General features: G+C 39.2%; 1 protein-coding gene across 3 annotated transcripts in view; it reads right to left on the bottom strand.

The window, feature by feature from the left end:
- The window catches only part of STON2 (stonin 2), a 144,754-nt gene that overhangs the window by 79,917 nt on the left and 51,104 nt on the right, over positions 1–13,733 (bottom strand). For all 3 annotated transcript variants that reach the window (XM_042990272.1, XM_042990271.1, XM_042990270.1), the window contains one exon: positions 5,076–5,273. In XM_042990272.1, coding sequence (XP_042846206.1) covers positions 5,076–5,273 — 198 coding nt within the window. The remainder of the gene's footprint in view (positions 1–5,075; positions 5,274–13,733) is intronic.

The raw sequence follows: 13,733 nt of genomic DNA on the forward strand, positions 1-13,733 counted from the left end.
TGAACTTCCAAGTCAAATTTGCCAATTTATGTTATGTACTGGTTTTACTGACCAGGTAGTCAGTATGGGCTAATGGAAGGCTAAATGTATTTTTATATGTACATAAATATATGTGTGTATGTATGTATACAAAAATATATATATAAAGTATACCTATATACACACATACATACACCTGCAGAACTTCTCAAAGTCTTTCATAACCTAATACTTGCTAGGACTCTCCAACAAAGAGGGCACAGCATGATCCAACATACTGGCCCCCGGCATCTTGCTTTTCTTGAACTGCTGCATGGAACACACTTGAGGGAAATGCTGGACTCCTAAACCCAAATGGGACACGGATGTCTGGGATGCAGATGACCCTCCCCACCTGCAATCTCCGTTCATTCAAGGACCCACTCAACTGACAATCATTAAACACCTGCTGTGTGCTCTATCCAGTCTTGACATTCCTCAGTTAGCATATATGCCTGAGCATTCTAATCCTACACTTAAACTCTGCACTTACCTGATAGGTAAAAGAAAATCAGAATGGAAGCCCACCACCTAAACAACAGCTTGCGCTACTGCAAACATTTCTGTGTTTTCTCTTTCCTGGTTGCAATGGACTTCCAAGGCAGAAGGCTTATTTTTATTCCCTTGACACTCTTCCTGTTTATCATCCCATGTAAAATTAGTGGCATTACAGAGCTCTGCTGACTGGCGAAGATGACAGGGCGTGCCTGTTATCTAGGGAAAGGGGGCCCCCTCGGGAAGTAGGGGGTGAGAGAGGAAACAAGTGTTAATAAAGCTCTTGCCTGTTCTCAGCTCTCCCGTCATTTGCTCTGGAGAGCTGCATCCCCGAGCAAATATCGGCATACCCTGTGATGTAACCAAGGTGAGGGGATTTGTTTGTCTTCCTCCTCCTAATTACCCCCTTGGTGAGAAAATGAGAAGAAAGTGTAGGCTGATCAGAGTCTCGCCCTCCACAATTGTGCTGGGAATCAGGATTGCCCTGCAGGGCTGCCGGATCCCTGCAGAAGTCCTGCCACAGAAGACAGGGAGGAGTTTGCGGCTTGCTGCAGCCCAGCATGGAGCAGTGGGGCCAAGGGACACAGGCTGGACCCGGGCCCCCATAACCCCCTGCACACATAAGATGAATCACAGAGTTTCACACTCACACAGCATGCTGCCAGGGAAAGCCGGGGCCAGCTAGGCTGAGGGGTCTCCTGATGGAGGCTGCAATTCTTCACCCTCTGCCTCCCTCTGCAGTGCTAAAAGGCATGGGGCAGGGGAGGCAGATAAATACCTCAAGTCTCCCCAAGGCAGTTCCTCCCAAGGACCCTCAAGGCCTCGGTACAGAAACTAACCACACTGAACTTCCCACAGCACCTGTCTGCATGCACGCATGGCTCACTTCGGAGGACTGCAAAACCCTCCTCAGGTCTCATCCCACCACGTACATAGTTTACCGTCCTCTTTAGGGCAGTAAAGGAGTAGGCAGAAATTATCCTTATTTGCCATATCAGAGGGAAATGAGGCACAGAGCTATGGAATCAGGATTTTATTTTGTGAATTCCTACTGCACTTTGCACCGTACGAAGCACCTTCACACACATCCTGTTGCCCAGCCTGGACACGGACCCTCCGCCCCACTTCCCAGATGAGGAACGACAGCTCCGGGGAGAGGGCTGTGCCCAGAAATATGGACAGATGAGGATCTGCTCCATGGCCTCATGATGATTTCGTTTATCCTGACCGAACGATCCAGCCTCCAAGTAGAGCCTTCCAAGAGTTGGCCACTGACATAGCCCTGGTGCCAGGCGGTGGGCAGGTAGTCAGTACAGAATAATAATCAGCACAGATCTCTTGGAAGCTCTCAATAGCTCAAATGAAAGCATTTATAACTTCTCTACGACTGAAGTAGAAAGATAAATGTCACAGGGTTAGAAATATTTGGTCACACTCCTAAATCTTGTATTTACTTATCCAGGAAGAGTTAAAGGCTTTTCAAAGCCAGAACTCCAACATGACTACACAAGTCAGGATGTTCAGAAAGAGGCTCATGGAGGTCTTATATCTGGGGCTGTATCCAGAGGCGGTCCACACAGCCTAGGCTGCTCACCACCCTGCCTTTCATTTTTCCAGGGCCCAAAGGGACACTGCTTGCCACTTTTGGGCCTAGAAGAATAGGCAGGTGAAGAGGGAAGGTAGGTGGCTCTACCCTACACAGATGGAGGCATTCCTCTGGGCCAACCTGGACCCTTGGCTGATTACTAAAGAATGAGGAGATTTCTTTTCAAAGTGGAGTGTCCGGAAACGTGTTTACATAACACCATACTGTGGGCACATAGCAGTCATCTATCAGCACTCATATCTGTTAAGGGAACATGAACTGTTTCCTCAGACTCCACCTACTATACACCTTATTTAAAAACCTTTTTGATTCTAATTACGTTAAACATAAACCCACAGCAAAATATGTTATATATTCATACACATCCTCTACCCTATCTGTATAGAAGGTCTGGAGGGTAACTTAGCAAAATGATAAACATGATGACTCTGGGGCACCACTAGGTTTGAGAACCATGGGGAAAGGCTTTGGAACTTTGGTTGAAATCCAGGCACATCCATTTCTTAGTAGTACTGTCTCAGACAAGCATCTTAACCTCCCAGACTCAGGGTCAACTAGGAAATGGGGAGAAAGATTCCTCCCTCGCAGGACTGTTGTAAAGGCCAGAGATGATACACATCATGTACTGGCACACAGCACATGCTGTGTGCTGGCTATGATTATGATTACTTCTGTAAAAAAGGATGGTTGACAAAAGGCCATACCTCTAGCCTCCTGTAACTACAGAAACTATCTCGTGCTGAAGGAGAGATGTAGGAGCATCGCTCATCATTCTACAGCCCTAGTTTTGCCTTCGCTTCTCCAGAGTGACCCTGGACTCCAGGCTACTGAATTCCTGGTGGAGATGAAAGTGTGTTGGCTATTCTCCACATGCTTCACCCGCACCATCACCCCAAATCCATTCTCCCACCCTTCCCCACAGCTCTATGCCCTGGGGGCTGATCTCTGTGGGTTGCCTCACCAGGGCCCTGTGCCCTTTGACTTCCAGCTGGGATCTGCCAGTGGGAAGCACGAGCACAAGATCTGGGCATTTGTTCCCCCCTACTCCCCACTTCACCAAATCTCTGGCAGTGGCTCTGTCCTTCATACAGCCACAGCACCTGTTAGCCAGCCCCTCTTCCCATGATTCTAGCTCTTGCTGCCTCTGTAAGAGTCGTTTCATTAAATCCTCTTCAAATAAAACCTTTTTGAGGATACCATCTGCCACCTGCCAGGACCCTGATCAAAACAATGAGACAAGAGGTTTTCTCAGTGGGAACTGTAATACTGTTAGCATGGCTTCAGAAAAGGGAGATACTGAAAACAATTATACGCTTTGGAGACAGATTAATAATGCCCAGTTCCGACTAGAACTCTGATTTTCATCACTAGAACCTGTAGGAATTAAAGCAATTTTCATCTAAGCAGAGAGGCCACTGAAAAAAACCAACCTGAGCCTAGAGGTCCTGACTTTCCCACTGTGACGGGCCCTCCTCCACCTCTCTGAAACAGTAAGAACCCTGGGGCGAGAGAGGGGAAAACAACCAGATCCTTGCTGATCACTTATTCTGTGGCCAGCATCATATAAGTTGCTGTATATAAACTGTCTCACTTGGAGCTATTAACAACTTGGTAAGGTAAGTACTACTATTATCTCCATTTTCCAGGTGAGGAAACTGAATCAAAAAGACATTAAGGATCTTGCCCAAAGTCACACAGCTGGTACATGGAAGAATGAGGATCTGAGCAGTCTCACCCCAGAGTCTGAGTTCTCCTGACCAATGTGTTTGTTCTATGTGTCCTCTATGGGAAGGCTGGTGGTTGAGGGCGAGGAGGCGAAGGAAGGGGTGAGTACAGCCTCTTTTCCTAATTGCCTTGGCTTCTGATGGTGCCTTCCCAAGATGAAACTTTCCCCACAGTGGAGATGGGCTTGTCACAGTTCAGCCACTGACCGTGATCCTCAGCCAGAGATTAAACAGAACGGAGAGGGTGTAAAAACAAAATGCTATAAAGAACTGGGGCTCGTGAAGACAGACTATGATAAACTAGGATTCTTTGCAATACTATCAAATACCAAACCAAATCCTGTCTGAACCCTTTAGTCTGCAAGAAATCTCTCTCTCCATGTGTAGAATCCTCCAATAACATATAGCATAAGGACGAATGTTACCCAAATTTGAAAAATGATCCAGAGACAAATTCCTAAACAATGTTTTTGAGAAAAACAAAATTATTGGATACACCTGGCAAATTTATCCACAGAGAAATTATTAGTAACTTGATTACTTTCAAAGGAAAATAATCCCTTGGGCCAAATAAACAAAACACCAAGAATACACTACATCTATCCAATGCCATTCTAAACCTAACCCAGATACAGTGCTTATTAATAGGCCCTTATTTCACCTGCTAAGCCAGGCAGCATCCTTCCTACACCTCTTAGAAATTTAATAAATGAGAGCATGGGATGTTACAGACTGATGTATATAGCTCAATTCAAGCACAAAAGAAAAAATATAACTGCAAAATGATTTGTGGTCTGGACACAGTGGCTGAGTCCTGACTCATTCCACTTGACATAACATTTGCTTTTTCTCTGCTCAAATCTACCTCCCTCTTGCTGAAAATGAAAGATGCATGGGTGGCTGGGTGAAAGATTCAGCCTTGTGCATACTATGTATAGTTCAGTCATCCAAGGAGAAAATAAATTGACAAGGAACAGTACTTGTACCGAATAGTAGAAAATAACACATTAAGATATATTGTCAAATGGTTTCCCAATATTAACACCCTGCCAACTAATCAGCCAATCTGTGTACGTGTTTTTTCCCAATGCAATTTTGAACCACTCTATTCTAGCTTTTTGACTGTAGAACTACTACATCTGAACTCATTCTGCAAACAAAGCTGCAGAGATTTTAGGAGTGGCAACAGGTCACCAAAAGTGATCTTCAAAGCCCTGTGGGCTCCATCTTACCAGTCAAGTCAGCCTGAGAAGCCCTGCTACTCATCTGTTCCTCCGCATTGATAAGCTGCAGGTCGGTGTATGAGGGATCAAAACTAGGACTACTGGTGTCTTCAGAATGTGTGGTCCAGCTGCTCTCGGAGGTTAGAGGGCATCTCCTCAAGGAGTCGAAGGAAGGGCACATCCAGCAGGGCATGGTCAATGGTATGGCTGGGGACAGACCAAAAACCAAAAGCAGACAATATAAATTGGTTGTGCTCGTTGATCTTTAGTGCTTGTCTTACCTTGACGGTGCTCAGGTCCTACGAAATCTCAACAGCCATACAAGGGAAGGAAATGATGGAAATATCACTTATGACGGCAAAATAACTGACTGAGACCCCCACATTGTAAGTCCGTATCAAAACCAGTACCACAAATAAGGGCTCTCATGACTCTCAAATCAAAGAAAATCTCACTAAAGAAAAGTAGTGATTTTTGGCTCTACTTTTATTTCTAAACTTAGATTTGTTTCATTCAAACAAAAACTTCATGAATCCATTTTTAGTGGTATGCCAACTTCCCAAAATATACTGCAAAATTACAGCTAGGTTAGGTTAATGGATAAGAGAAGACAGGTGAATATATATGTGCTCTCATAGGAAGGTGATATGCCTCTGGAGTCTCACTGTAACTGGAGATTCTGCAGACAGTTACATATACAAATTGAGATTTCCTGGGGCTGCTGGAAATCTGCAATACAATGAACAAACTTCAAGGGAGGAATGCACAGGGCTTGACTTTATCTCCTAAACCCTGAGCAGCAAACTCAGCTTTTCAAAACCACTTTGGAAAGTTTCTTTTTTTAAAGTGAAGTTTTCTAACGTTTATTTGTCTTCAGTTAATTGCCTACCACACGGTTTCTCCATGGAATTGCATGAGAATCTTACTGCAAATTAATTGATAAGTACTAAAAACAAGTGCTGAAAGCAGTGTAGACAGGGAAGGAAAAACAAAAGAAAAAGAACGAGCATTTCTTGAGTACTCACGAAATGTCAGACACTTATACAAATGTTACTTCACTTCACTATCAATCCTGAGAGATAGGCACTGGTCTCATCTGACACAAGGGGAAACCACCTGAAAAGAGGTTAAAGAGCTTGTTCAAGAAGGGTCAGTTCCCCTACGGGTGTCTGGGTGGCTCAGTTGGTTGAGCGTCTAACTCTTGCTCTCTGCTCAGGCCATGACCTCATGGTTTGTGGGTTCAGACAATGTGTGGAGTTCTGTGCTGGCAGCTTGAAGCCTGTTGGGATTCTTTCTCCCTCTTTCTCTCTCTTTCCCTCTGCCCTTGCCCTGTGCACATGCATGTGCTCTTTCTCTCAAAATAAATAAACTACAATAAAAATTTTAAAAACAGTTCTCCTAGCTAGAGAATCAAAATTACTGAGAGTTGGGTTCAGAGAAATTTGGGTAAAGAGAAAATTGAGATTTAGGAGGAAAAAAATAATAAATAGCAATATATGTGACATAGAACAAATATGAAACCACGGAGAATTTTCATTCCATATTCTCTTAGACATTTATAAGACATGAAGGTCTTTTCTCTGTCTGGAGTGCTCATGGCTCACACCCCCTATTCTTTAAAAATATTACCCTCCCAGTAAGGTATTCCTGAGCTATTCTCTCCAAAAATGCAAAGTCCCTTCTCTCCTTCATTTCTCCTTAGTATTATCACCATCTAATGTACTACATAATACAGGGTCTTCCCCACTAGAATCCAAGCTTCTTGGGGATGGGGTTGGGGCTGCAGGGATTTTGGTCCATTTTACTCACTTCTGCATCCCCATTCCTAGAACACTGTCTGGTGTGAATAGGTACTCAATATTTGTTGGTTTTATCAACAGAAGCACCAGAAACACTCATAACAGTCTATGCTAAGTACAGACTGTTAAAACTAAACTTGTACCTATAAAATTCCTACACAAACATAGAAAAAAATCAAACTGATAAAGAAGAAAAAAATAAACAATCAAACAGCCCAAAGCAAAACTGAACTTCTAAAGGCTTATTATAGGACTGCCATTTCCTACAATATAATGGATTAGACACCTTACTGTGGAAAAAAATTAAATAAAACGTAATAACATTATTTATATTAGAGGGTGAGCAAGAAAGAATTATCAGAGGCCAAGTTCAAGATGGAATCCAGAATGGTAAACAGAGCACTCATCCTGATTTTCAGACCCTGAGGCTTTTGAACAAACCAAGGAGACTTCTGAGTTTGAGTTTTTTAAAGGTCTTGTGAAGAAGGCAAAGAAGGAAAACAACCTAGGGCTAACCCAAGATGGGAAATCTGACAGAAGATGTGATGCCCGAAGCTTGAATTCCTAAAGGGCTCAATTAAAGGGTAAATTAGCAATAAGCCCCACCCCCAAGCTAAGGACAGCAAGGAAAATTGTCTGCCTTAAGCCTGGGTGCGGGGTAGAGAAAAGAAATCTCCTAAGAATTTATAACTATAAGCTGTCCCACATAGGGGCTTACGGCTGAAACTACTTGTGTGGTCTGAAAACCTTCCAGTCTGAGAACATAGCTGAAGTATTTCCAGGTTGGTAGTGGCCTCAGGCACCTGGGAAAAGCAAATACTAATCCTTTCTGGAGGAAGATACCTCAAAGCCAGCCTTCCCAGACAGAATGTTCCTTAGTCACACATGGTAATAAAATAAAAAATAAAAATAAATAAATCATGAAATACATAAGAAATCAAGTTACCATAAACACAAACCAGAGCCAGCAAGGGGGCCAGGGATGGGGGGAAGCCAGAATCAGACCTGCAAAGAATTCAGACACTAGAATTATTTAGCAGGAAATATAAGTATGGTTAATATGTTTAAGGAAACAAGAAAATACGAAAAGAAAATGAAAATATTAGAAAAGAAGACACAGAATTGAAAAAGAACTAAATGAGCTTCTGGAGAAGAAAACTACTACCGTAAATACAAAATTATCTGGATAGCATAGAGAGACAGAGATGAAAACATGAGAGATTAAAACACATGGGAGGGGCGCCTGGCTTAGTTGGCAGAATGTGCAACTCTTGATCTTCAGGTTGTGAGTTTGAGCCCCATGTTGGACAGAGTGGTAAAAGCTCATAGGTAACTATCTAACCTGAATTCCTAAGGAGAAGAGGTAGAGAATGAGAGACAATATTTAAACAAACAAACAAACAAACAAACAAAAAAAAAAACACTGGCTGAGAATTTCCAGAATTTATGAAAGATTTTTTCGTCAGGTTAGAAATCTCATGGTATCTCAAGCAGGGTAACCAAAAATAACTGTGCAAATAGACATCGAAACTATACAAGACCAACAACAAAGAGAAGATCTTAAATAAGACTACTTTCAAAGGAATGATGATTAGACTGACTACCATCTTCTCAACAAGAGAAGCCAATGCTTCAATAAGCTGACAGAAAATGACCAAATAGGACTGTTTATTCAGTGAGGAGATGTTCAGAGAGCAAGGGAAAAATAAAGACAATTTAGACAAACAAAAACTACAAACTACAATTAATGTAAAAGAAGGAAAGACAAGAAAAATAAACATATGATTATAGAAATAAACTATATCAGTACTTGATAATAAACATAAATGGACTAAAATTTCCAGTTAAAAGAAAAAGACTATCAAACTGAAAAATCAAATGAAATCCAACATGCTGTTCACAAAAGACACATCTAAAATACAAAGATTTGGAGCACCTGGGTGGCTCAGCCGGTTACGTGTCCGACTCTTGATTTTGGCTTAGTCATGATCTCGCAGTTCATGAGTTCAGGCCCCACATAAGATTCTGCTGACAGTGTGGAGCATACTTAGGATTCTCTGTCTCCTCTCTTTCAGCCCCTCCCACACTCATGCTCACTCTCTCTCAACAATAAATAAACTTAAAAAAAATACAAAGATTCAACAATAATAAAAGTAAAGGGATAAAAAATCCATATAAGACAAAATATTAATGAAAAAAAACCCTGATATATTGTTGCCTATAAATAGACTTTAAAGTAAAAGCATTATTAGAAAGGGTTACAACAAAATTACTATATGTTTTAATTCATCAGAAATATATGATAATAATAATTCTAAGTTGGTATATATTTAATAACTTAGCCTCAAAATTATTAATACAAAAACTGACAGAAGTGCAGAAAGCAAGAAATGTCCATCATCATAATGGGAGATTTTTAATTACACCTTTCTCAGTAAGTGATAGATCAAAGAGGGAAAAGAATTACCAAGGAAACAGAAGATATGAACAACAAAATGAACAAGCTGATCTAATGGTCATACACAGACCAACAGGTGAAGAATGCATATTCTTCATAATCCACACCTAAAACTCTTATGGCAAGTGACCAGATGCTAGGACATGAAGCAGGTTTTAACAAATACCAAAAAACTGGTATCAAATAGACCATGAACACTGATCACAATACAATGATGTCTCTAGTTATCCAAACCAGTTATCTAGATATAACTAGCATCTACTTACCGAAACTAGATAGAAGACAATTTGAAAAATTTAGAAACTAAGGAACATACTTTTAAATGAATTGTTGGTCAAAGAAGAAATATTAATGAATATTAGAAAATATCCAGAACCAAACAAAAATGAAAATAGTATATGTAAAAACTTTAAGAATACAGGTAAGCAGGGGTGCCTAGGTGGCTCGTTTGATTAAGTGTCTGACTTTGGCTCAGGTTATGATCTCACCGTTTGTGAGTTTGAGCCCCACGTCTGGCTCTGTGCTGACAGCTCAGAGCCTGAAGCCTGCTTCTGATTCTGTGTCTCCCTCTCTCTCAGCCCCTCCCCCACTCACATTCTGTCTCTCTCTCTCTTTCAAAACTAAATAAACATTAAAAAATTTAAAAAAGAAAGAATGCAGGTAAGCAGTATTATCAGGGACAGGTGCATTGCTTATATTAGAAAAGAAGAACTGAAATTTAATATAATAAGCTTCTAACTTATCAAGTTACAGAAAGGGCTGCAAAATATGTCAGAGAATACTAGAAAGGAAATAATAATCATAGAAGCAGAAGTTATTGAAATTAAAAAGCACATAGGTAAAAATTCTTTAAGAAGATTATGTAAAAGAATTGGAAAATTGTTAGGAAAATCAAGAAAAAAGAAAGCACAAATAACCTTAAGAATGAAAAAGGGTACATAATTATACATGCTGTATATATCTAGAAGGCAATGAGAGGGAAATAATGAATGTCTTTATGCCAACACATTTGAAAAAAGAACTACAGAAGTTTTAAAAAAGTATAACTTCAAAACTGATCCAAGAAGAAAGTTAAAAACCTGACTTGTCCAATAATCATCAAATAAAGGGAATTCTTAAAATCTTCCCATAAGGAAAATGTAAGACCAGGTAGTTTTACTGAACAGTTCTATCAAACTTTAAAGGAAAAAAATTTTTTCAGAAAAAAAAAGAGACCACCCATCAAGTCATTTTATGAGGTCAGAATTTCCTGACATCAAAACCTGACAAAGTACATTGCATTTATACTTCTATTCTCCAAAATGAGAATTATAGGTCATCCTCAATCATGGACATAGACATAAGAATCTCAAATAAATTATTATCAAAGAGAATCTAGAGAGCAATGAAAAGGAGAATTACATCATGACTAAATTGGATTTATCCAGTTAATACGAGTTTAGTTTATTTAACATGGTATTTCTCAACTTTTTTTCATTACTGCCCCACTAGCAGGTTTCTTCCCCAATCATCCTCTCCCTTGAATCCCCTCCTCTCCAGTAGAATAACATGACCAGGAACTTGATATTAATACAATCTACTGATCTTACTCAGATGTGCCCAGTTTTACATGTACTTATGTGTGTATTTAGTTCTATGTAATGTTATCAGTGTGTAATAGGTTGTGTATACACAGCCAGAGTCAGGATGCAGAACAGTGCCATCACCACAAGGAATGGTGCCTTTTATATTCATTTCTATTTCTTCCTGTCATGCCCTGTTCCTAACCCCAGGCAACCACTAATTTGTTTTTCATTTCTATAATTTTGTCATTTCAAGAATGCTATATAAATGGAATCATGCAGTATGTAACCTTTTACGATGGGCTTTTATCATTCATCATAATGCCTCTGAGATTCATTCAAGGTGTTGAATGTATTGATACTTCATTCCTTTTGATTGCTGAGTAGTGTTTCATGGAATGGACTAAGCACAGTTAGTTTACACCTGTCAAAGAACATCTGGGCTGTTTCTGGTTCTTAGTTATTATGAATAACAGTGCTTTGAATATTCATGGAGAGGTTTTTGTATGAACCTAAGTTTCCATTTCTCTAGGATAAACGTCCCAGAGTACAACTGCTGGGTCATACAGTAGATCACTCATGCATTGCTGGTGAGAAAGTAAACTGTAACTATGACTTTGGAAAACAGTTTGACAGTTCCTTATTAAACTAAACATGCAATTAATCTCTCTGAATACTCACTAGCATTTAATATTACCACTATTTTTATTTTAAGTCATCTGATACGTGTATAGTGATAACTCATTTTATTTGCATTTCACTATTGGTAACGATACTGAATGCCTTTTCAGATACTTATCTGCCAGCTATATATCCTCTTCAGTGAAAAATATGTTTATTGTCTGTTGCTCATTTTCTAATTAGATTGCTTGGTTTTTTCACTATTGAGTTTTAAGTTTTCTTTATATATTCTAGATACCAGTCCTTTGTTGGATATGTAGTTTGCAAATATCTTGTCACAGTCTATAGCTTCTCTCTTTATCCTCTTAACAGGGACTTTGATAAAGCAAAAGTTTTAATTTTGATGAAGTCCAATGTATCAATTCCCTCTTAAATTTTAACACGGAAGATATGTTGTATGCCTATCATGTACTGTATATATAGCTATGCTGTACATATAAAAAGAATAAGATTTCTTCCCCCCCCCCCCCCAAGAACTATTCTTAGCCCCATTGGAGGTAATATCATTCTGCTGATAATGTGTGGGTTAACATTACTGAATCAGTTAATATAATTCACCATAATAATACATTAAAAGAATAAAAAACATATTATCATCATAATGCATACAGAGAAAGCACTGAATAAATTTTAGTATCTTTTCATGGTAGTAATTTTTGGCAAACTAGAAACAGAAGAAGCTCCCTAAATCTAATAGAGCTAACCCCAAACCCCTACGGCAAACACCATGCAAGGGAGAACTTTCCCTCGGAGATCCTCATCAAGATGACGGGCACCCATTACTCCCACTTCTGTTCAACATCCTATTTGTGGTCAGAACCTGCACAGTAAGGCAGGAAGTAAAAGAGAGTGAAAACAACAAAACTCATTCTTTGCAGATGATATTTTTGTGTACAGAAAATGCAAAAAAAACCCTAATAAATTATCAAATTAATAAATTTAGCACAGTATTTGTTTTTAAATATATATACAAGTGACTGCATTTCTGAAAAGTAACAAAGAATATATAGAAAATTAATCTTAAAACAAGATAGCATTTATAATAGCAACAGGGGCACCCGAGTGGCTCAGTTGGTTAAGAGTCCAACTTCGGCTCAGGTCATGATCTCACAGTTCATGGGTTTGAGACCCGCATCAGGCTGTGTGCTGACAGCTCGGAACCTGGAGCCTGCTTTGGATTCTGTGTCTCCCTCTCTCTCTACCCCTCCCCTGCTTGTGTTCTGTCTTTCAAAAATAAAATAAATGTTAAAAAAAAATGTATAATACCAACAAAAACTATCTATATAGTAATAAATTTAACAAAATAAGCACAAGGCCTCAGAGAAGATACTTTTAAGGTTTATTAACAGATTGTACAGAAGATCTAAATAACTGGAAAGAGATATTATACTAGGGTTAAAAAGTTAGTGTGTAAAGATGTTAATTCTCAATCAAAAACCTTACGTATTTTTTCCTCGTATTAATAAGCAGAATCACACTATTTAGATGTGAACAAAGTAGAATGTTAATATACATTTAAAATGAATAAAATAATAATAGAAATAATGGTAAAATACTATATAGAAAAAATTGAAATTAGACTCCTACTTCACACCAAATGGAAAAATCAATTCTAGGTGGATTTAATATCAAAGTATAAAAGGCTCCACAAGAAATATTTTAGAAGAAATATACCCAAATATGCTCACAACTTCAGGGTAAGGAAAGATTTCCTCTACCAAGACACAGAAAACACCAACCATAAAAGAAAAACAAATTTCATATCATTAAAATTAAGAACTTTTTACAAAAGGCACCATAAAGAGATGAAAAGACCATCCAATTTATTCTACATCCATGTGTAAGAGAGATCTGCCATGCATCATATCTGCAAGGAAGTCCTAGACATCAGCAAGAAAAAGGGACAAACCTCAACAAGAATATACCTGGACTTTTATGAAAGAAAAAAAAAATTCAGATGGCAAAAAATAAAGTTCAGTCTCATTAATAATCTAGAAAATGCAAATTAAAACCACATGAGAGTCCATTACTCTTCCCCCTTCCCTATCTCTCTGACTAAAATAGAGAAATACGACAATCCCAAGTGCAGACAAGGAAGTGCAGACACAGTATCTTATATATGGCTGATAAGAGTAAACTGGAACCACCTTAGAAAGCGCCTTGGTGC

The sequence above is a fragment of the Panthera tigris genome, chromosome B3 (genome assembly GCF_018350195.1).
Source record: "Panthera tigris isolate Pti1 chromosome B3, P.tigris_Pti1_mat1.1, whole genome shotgun sequence".
In the NCBI taxonomy this organism is placed as follows: domain Eukaryota; kingdom Metazoa; phylum Chordata; class Mammalia; order Carnivora; family Felidae; genus Panthera; species Panthera tigris.